This window comes from Phaethon lepturus, unplaced genomic scaffold (assembly GCF_000687285.1).
Source record: "Phaethon lepturus isolate BGI_N335 unplaced genomic scaffold, ASM68728v1 scaffold15552, whole genome shotgun sequence".
In the NCBI taxonomy this organism is placed as follows: Eukaryota; Metazoa; Chordata; class Aves; order Phaethontiformes; family Phaethontidae; genus Phaethon; species Phaethon lepturus.
In genome coordinates, this window is record NW_010525656.1 from 4,851 (window position 1) to 12,921 (window position 8,071).

At 41.9% G+C, this 8,071-nt stretch overlaps 1 protein-coding gene across 1 annotated transcript; it reads left to right on the plus strand.

Moving 5' to 3' along the window:
- Positions 1 to 599: 599 nt before the first annotated feature.
- On the plus strand, positions 600 to 6,554 carry CISD1 (CDGSH iron sulfur domain 1; the record flags this gene model as incomplete). The annotated part of the gene is made up of 2 exons (XM_010282833.1): positions 600 to 805; positions 6,282 to 6,554. Coding segments are annotated over 2 exons (296 nt in total), but the record flags the coding sequence as incomplete, so codon positions are not given.
- Between the last annotated feature and the right edge of the window lie 1,517 nt (positions 6,555 to 8,071).

The window sequence follows — 8,071 nt, forward strand, 5'->3', positions numbered from 1 at the left end:
GCTTTTATTACTCTTCTGAAGTGGTAGTATATTAAATAATTTCCCCATTGCCAAACACCTGTTAGTTTTATTTTAGTTGCAAGATGCACTGTATTAAAAGCTAAACAGTACCCGTACCTTGGGGGGATCCTGCTTGGATTGTTGATGCTGAGCATTCTTCTTCAGTGACTTTCCTGCAACTGCAACAAACCACAGGGGTTTTTGCTGCTACAGGGTGTACTTACACCTGGCTTGATGTGCTGAACCTGGAAGCACTATTCTACCCATGTTGATATTGCAGTTTCCTGATTAAAAAGTTAAAAAGAAAAACCAGACACAAACCCTGCCAGGTTAATCCTCACCCTTATGTAGAAGGGATTGGGGTGAAGGGGAACTCTGATCAGGAGAAAGGAGTAGATTATCTATGTGAGTGTCAAAATAATATATTCTGGTGAAGTACTGTGTTACCAATACAGAAAAAAAAGGTCTGTTGGAAAGTAGAGGTGTTGCCACAAGCATGAAGACATTTACTACTGAGTAGTTTTAATAGAATGTTGTGGTCAAAAAGTGACAGTCTTTGTTTGTTTGTTTGTTTTTGTTCTCCTTCTCTTTTATTCTAGTTGAATGGATTGCTGCAGTCTCCTTAGCTGCTGGAGCAGCTGCTGTTGGGTATCTAGCTTACAAAAAATTTCTCTCTAAAGACAAGTGCTGCAAAGCAATGGTGAATCCCCATATCCAGAAGGATAACCCCAAGGTAGTCCATGCATTTGATATGGAAGATCTGGGAGACAAGGCTGTGTACTGTCGTTGTTGGCGATCTAAGAAGGTAAGAGAAGAATAAATGGTCCAATTTCTTCCCTGTTCAAGAAAACTATTTTCAAACCGCTTCATTTAGCGTAAACTAAATTCTTTTCACCTAAACTACTCTGCAGTGAGATGTAGCGGCGTTTTAATGTGTAAAACTATATAGGTTTGTGCTGTCACTCAGAGTAAAGCCTGCAGATCAGTGCCAATAGTGAACAGAATGCTTCTGTAGCTCTGAAGAAGCAGATCCCTTAAAAGGAGAGCCACTGTACGGAGCAATCAGAGTCATGAATGACAGGTATCATTTTGTGTGCTGCCTTTGCTAATACTGAGGCTTATACAAAACTACTGGCCTGTTGGCAGTAGGAGCTCAGGAACCACAGTCCGAGAGGACCTTAAACACCTTTTACTGAAGGCTGTTGGAAGCTTACTCGGTCAGTCATAAAGTATCTTGCTACTAGTTCATGGTGTTAATAACACAAATTCATTAAGAAGTCTCTTGGTATACTAGAGCTGGTGTTAAATTGTCACTTGCCATGTCTGAACCCATCATTAAATCTTGTAGACAGGGTGAGTGCAGAATGGTTTTGGAAGAGCCTGTCTTGTGCAGATGGTTTTACAGTGGTACTGCTGTCCTGAATTTATTGTTGTAGTACTGCTGTGCACTGTAGATAGCCACCTCTTGCCATGTGAATGAGTATGGTGATGAATTGTTTCCAGTGGTGATGGAGGTAATCTAAAAAGAAGTCATTGTAGTTAAAAGCTTTTGAAGAATCTAGACGTACTTAATGCATTTGTGCCTTGGCAACTCGAAGTAGTTATATGGGTAATCCTACAGTAAAGCCAGTGAAATCTTGATGGCATACTTTAAGCCTCTGGTTTTGAGCAGTTAAGAGTCTGACCTAGACACTGATCCAACTTACTTGCATATGAAGTTGCGTTGCCTGGATTGCCTAAAATTAGTGGTAAGCCTGGTAGTTAGCCTTTTTGTCAGATGTAAATCTCGGGTAGAGATGTGTGACGTAGCTGAGATCTGTATAATTTATCTGTAGTGATAGTTTTGGAATCTGTAGTGAGAGAAAGCGGATTGCTTGAGTAGTCCTTTCCATTTACCATGGGCACACATTTAAAAGCTTTTTTAGAAGTCAGTGTACTAATGCGTGGAGACTGAAATAATACAAACCTTCAAAGCCAGATAACTGCGACCAACAGTCTTGAAATCTAGCTGTCTCTCCATCAGTGAACTGAATACCAGATTCTCAGGCATCAGACACAAGTCTAATCAGGCCACATTCTGCAATTTTCCACATACTGTAACTTTTGGTTCTTGCTGTTGTCGGATCTGACTTCATTACTTTGCGGGTGAAAATAACTCAGTAAGTTACACATTTGTAGGTGTATTTGGCCTAACACTAAAACTCTACTAAGGATTAAACAGTGTCATGACTTGATTCTGAACTAGTCCTGTGGAGATGGGTTTGTTGTCTTTGCTCTGTCTGGAGTCTAAACTTAAAAACAAAATTCCCCCCTTTGCCATTGCCAGTGTGCTCCATGGTCTAAGTTACATATTGTCATCTCATTACATGGCAGGGGAGTATGTACATTTACATGCAGTGCTGATGGCTGTACGGCATGCAGGTGTCATGCATGTGTATAGCGGCATTGCCGCTAAATCTTTGTGGTAAGTCTCAACTGATAGCCAGAATCAGCAGTGGAAGCTGCTGCAAGGGGTACAGCAAAAGAAAAGGGGGAGGAGAAAGGCTGCTCTAAGTATCTGCACTTCATTTTAATAGTTGAATATGGATTTACCTCGGGTTACAATAGTGTAGGCACCTCCTTCAGGTGCCTACTGAAAAAAAAATCCTAACCTGAACCTTGATGGTTGTACTTTCTGCTTCCTAGTCCATTTTCTAAACAGAAACGGAAGATAGTGTCTGGTTTTAGTGGTTTCATTGCAGGTCCTGACAATATTCTAGCTATTGTTTGATACTGTCTTTTTTGTCTGAAATAAAAATGTTAAGTAGTACGTTTTGGCATATATTGAAGGGGTGTTGTCGGTTTAGGAACGTACTGTCCTACTGAATTAGGGCTCTGTAATCACACACTGGAAGGAAGTAGATGGGGCTACCTTACAGTAAGTCCATTCTTAGAAGTCTAATCTGAAAGGTCTTGTTAAAGGCATTAAGGAGGTCAGTGGAAGATTTGAAGGCATTTGTTTTCTTTTACTGATGCTTTATAATGAGTATTTTAATCATCGTGTTGTGCTTCAAAAACTGCAGTTTCCAGTTTTGCTACCTTCCTCTTGCCATGGTTGGTTGACCTTGTATAATGGGTACCATGATCTTCAAGACGGTACGTGTGTTTCTTCTCATGTTGAGTTATTACCAAACAGTAATGCAATATAGGAACATTCTTCATCATTCTCACAGGCTTGTCGTCTTTGGAAGTAGTCAGCTAGCATTATCTGTTTCTTACAGTTCTCAAACTAGGATTCTGTTAAAATATGTAAGACTGTTTGTATGATGGCGAAGTGGTAGAATGTGTGTGCTTACAATGCAGGGAATTACAATGATTTCAAAAGCAGTTAAGTACCCACTGTTTTTATTAAGTGGCATATTGGGATCTCTGTTCCATATAAAGGTTAGAAGAAATGTCTTGTATAACTGTGTGAGTGCTTCTCATCAGATTTAACCTCATCTGAGGCATAAGGCTGTTAGTAGAACAAGTAGCGTTATGAACCGTAGGAGTCTTCTGTGTGCGCTAGCAGTGTGCATGCACTACAGCTGGCTTCACTGGGTATTCCTTCTGTGCGGGGAATAAAAAATGGTTGGGACTATACCACAGTGTTCTGGAGTAACTCTTAAAAAATGAGTAGGATTATTTTAGTTTTCTTTTCCCCTGAAATAGTATACTTCAGAGGCTCTTTGTTTGTTTGTTTATGCTGGCCAAAGTCTTCATGGAGTGTTTAAAAAAAAAAAAAAGCACATGCAGTATCTTCAAATAAGTCCATCTTGGGACATAATTTTCTGTTAAAGCAGGTGGTAGGTAGTTCTTTAAATGGCCATTTCCCGTTCAACCGGCACTTCATAGCGGTGCTTGTCAAGTTTTGTGGAAGAACTCAGTGTTAATATTTACCAGTATAGAGGCGAGAGTTGGAACATTTGTTTTCTTACTCTTCTGCATTTTTAAGTGTGTGAGCTGGTGAGGGGGGGAAATTAATTTTTCTTTTGCAATGACCTGCAACCTTTGTGTCTTCCAGAGAAGTATTAGTCCCCATTATGTGTCTTCCATTAGAAGTATTAGGCTGTGGGTCAAGGAATACTGCTGCAGAACATCAGAAGAAATAGCGATAGAGAATCTAAACCTGTTCAGTGTCAAGGGAAATAAGCTGAACTGTCCCGATCACTGCACAATTCCCTTGGGGTTTGAGCTTTGGCTGCTATTGCTAGCCTGCTTTATCTTAATCAAGGATGAACATGTTGTGTCAGGCCCGGGATCAATCTCTTCAGTGTCTGATCTTCAAGGTGATCAAGTAGATGCTCTGGAGAAGTGCTGGTGGGTTTGCTTTTTGTGGTTGGTTTTTGTTTTGTTTGTGGTTTGTTTGTTTTTTGTTTTCTTCTGAGAAGCTCAAGTCTAGTGTCCCAGCCTCTGGGAGCCAGTGGTTCCGAGACCAGCTGACCCAGAGCATGAATTCAGAGCAGTCAGAGTTGGTAGCTGTTAAAGATGCCTCGATGCTATCTGAAGCCTATGAATCCCACCTTTTTTGTCACTTGCAAAATTGAAGCGATAATGTTGCTGTAGGTGGACCTTGGGCTTGCCTCCTTGGGGCACGTGAGATGTTTATGTCTGATGGAAGCTGGTTTGATGCTTCTGTGAGGGCTAATGGACTGTGGTGTTGCATGGAAAAACAACTGTCCCAGGAACATCTGGGTTGGAAGCTGGTCAGTGTCCCATGAACATACGTTCTTGTTTGCTCAGATGTTTTCCAAGTATGTGTCAATACCTACTCATTGAGTCACAAATGACTGATGGGATGATAAAGTTCCCGCGTGATTCAGCTTACATGAGTATTCTCTGAATTTGGTGTTTCTTTATTTAGAAACGTCACCTGCCATTTCTAGTGTGGGTTTTGACATTTTGTAACTGAAAAACAAAAAAAACCCCACCTCATCTCTCTCTCTCCCTCCAAACACCACAGTACAGTGCATGTGGCTTTATTTTAGAACTCTGGGGTCTTTTTTTTTTTTTGCTAGTATACTGTCTTCATTATATGGTTTTAATGCAGTACTTTGAAATCTTTAGTCTAACTAAGCATGGGTGGATAGGGTCTTCCATTTTTTTCCAAGGCCTATGACTGAGGCATGAACATTGGGATCAGTGGAGTGTCAAAGACTGACTGTGACTGTACTGCAAGGGAATATTGCTGTTGCAAAGGCAAAAGCTGAATAACGGCCAACTTCGATTCCCATTATGTCTAAGCAAACAAAATAGTAACTGAATGCAAAATACTGGTGTGTGATTTCTGTGATTGTCTCCAGAGTTTCCTTTGCAGAGGAGGCATAGCCCTGAAAATGCATCCTTGAGAAGTGATGGGATCTAACATTGCTCTTGTTGCTTCACAGAACATCTTTTGGCTATTGCATGCGAAAGGAGCTGTGGAGGAGCAGAGTGGTCTTCACTGATCTGGGACCTAGGCGGTTACAGCTGGCTAAAGGAGTCCCCATGGGTCTTGCTCTGACCAGGCTGTTCTGGGGGGCAGGGGTTATGGAACAAACATTTCTTCAAATTACTTCCTCAGTGCTACCTGTAACAGCCTTTGATGAACACCCATGTCAGTTGGAAGTGCAGTTTATTTCCATTAGCAGGTCAAAATCCTAATGCGGAAGCCAGCTTGTGCAAAGGGACCTTTGAGTCGATGAGATAAGATAGCTGTATCAGGATGAAGCAAAGGTGGCTTGCCACTCTTATCTCTCTGGAGGCAGGACTAATATGTAGGTGTCTCTCTTAAATAAGAGACGAGCTAGGGAAACTGTCCTTTTCCTCATCACGTGCTATGAACAACCAGGAAAAAAATTCAGCCAAGGATCTCCTTCTGTTTCTCTTCCTCACCCCACTTACCTTCTGTAACTGCACTCAACTCTGGCTATTGCCTGGGAAAATGGAGTGTGGGGCAAGGTCGAGAGCAAGATATTCCAGGTAGGTTACAGTTGAAGGTCAGCTTGGGCTGCGTTTTCCTCATGCTGGCCTGAGGCAGGAATAACAAATAGAGTGGAGTTGAGTTGCTGCTTTTTCATAACAAGCCTCTAGCCTGCTCTGTGCTCACATGGACAAAACTAGTTTTGAGAGAAAACTCAGGGAGACCTGAGACGCCAGCACAAAAATTGTGGTGTGCGGTCACAGTGGATTTAATGAGAAGACATTTTAATGAACTTTGAACCTAGGTTCTTAATTCTGACTCTGGATGTACTTTAGATGTGTTTTATTCTTTCTTTTTTCAGTTCCCGCTGTGTGATGGCTCTCACACAAAGCACAACGAGGAAACTGGTGACAACGTTGGGCCTCTGATCATCAAGAGGAAGGAGGCGTAGAGTGGACAGTAGAAGCTACAGAATAAATGTCTGACAAATCCTCTGCTCACTTGTAATTGGGGGGGAAAACCACAAATTCTTTGTTGTGTCACTGAAGACTTCCCAGTGTAGTATATACATCAGGCTTCAGCATGTGTATTTTCTCTGGTGCTTGTCTTGTTTTAATCACTACAATGCATAATTAACTAAATAGTCATGGTTTAAATTTTTTGTCCTGTAAAGTGTGTGTACCCTCTCATTGAGTGTGAAATTAAAATGACGCACAGAATGTACTTCAGCAGAAGATAGGTATTATTTTCAAATACATGTGTACTACTCTGAGGCTATTCAGTAGAAAGTGTGTTCAAAAGGTAGATCTTAAAATTCTGGAGAGGTTCTAAAGTCACAGGTCTGAATAGATTTCTGTGTAAAAGGCAGCGGCAGGAAAGAAATGGTGCCAAAATGCAGCTTAGCCTTTAATTATGCTGCATTTTCTGCAGGTGTCACGTTTGGCCTATTTCACTGCTGTTTTGTGTGGCTTCTGTAAAAGAAGAAATTTAAAATTGCTAACTATGAACAGGCAACATAAAAGGCTTATAGCAAGACGGGGAAAAAGGGCAACTTCACTTTTGAGTTTACAGCAGTGTTGAAACTTGACCCTACTACTGTATGGTATCAAGAACATACTACTGGAACTGCAGACCTGTATTTAGAGTAGGATTGGGAAGGTGGTCTCTGCGAGAGCTTTCTTACCGAGTGGAATGATACGAAGTGCTCAGAGTGATGGGCAGGGGGGTGGCAGGGTTGTCTTTGCTGCTAGAAAGCCTTAGTTTCGCTTGCAGTCTCTAGCAGTGAAGCTAACTTCCCCAGACCACAGTACGCTGCTCTGGAGGAGGCTATGGTGATTTATTCCAGAAGCTAAAACAAAATTTAAAACCCCACCCATCATTACTGCCTGCTTCATCATTGCTCTGGCTGGTTCCGGAGGACTCTTCCCCCTGCAGAGGGAGCAGGCACACCTTTCTTAAGTGGCCTTAGGCTCTATGTGTCTTAAACTCCTGCCTCCCTGGGCTAACTGTTACTGTGATTCAGCTAATTTTGCCAAAAGAACTGACATGGACAAGGAAAGGCTGTGGCAACAGCTAGAAACAAGGGGGAAAAGGAAGGATGAGACAAGGAGAGCTCTTCCCCTCGTTTCATATGGCACTTGTCTGCCTGGTCTGGCATGGTTGCATTAACAGCTGTCATGTTGGTTTCATTAAATTAAATAGCTTTGGTTTATTAATGTGCAAATGACCACAAACCAAAACCCAAAGACTGGGGTGACAGAGGGCAGTTTCGTATTAAACCTGGTCCATTAGCGTAACTGCAGCCTGTGTAAGATTGAGCTCTCGATGTCCTGGGACAGAGAGACTACCTCAGAGCTAGAAGAAAGGCCTTTTCAAGAAGCTGACATTTTAACCTAGACCCTTAAGGATTTTTCCAGAGGACTGGGGCAGTAGAGGGTTTATTTCTTTAAGGGTGTGGTTGGTATGACTGGTTAAAATTGAAGAAAATCTTTTGCATGTTCTCGATGTGAGACGTTCAGAGGCTGAGGTCTTAGCTGACTGGTCTGAACTTTGGCAGAAGGCACAAAAAGTAGAGAAGGAGGCACAAAGGTAGAGAAAGAGCATGGGGAGTGCTCTAGGAGGGGCAACTACTGTCTGTGAGACCTCTACTTG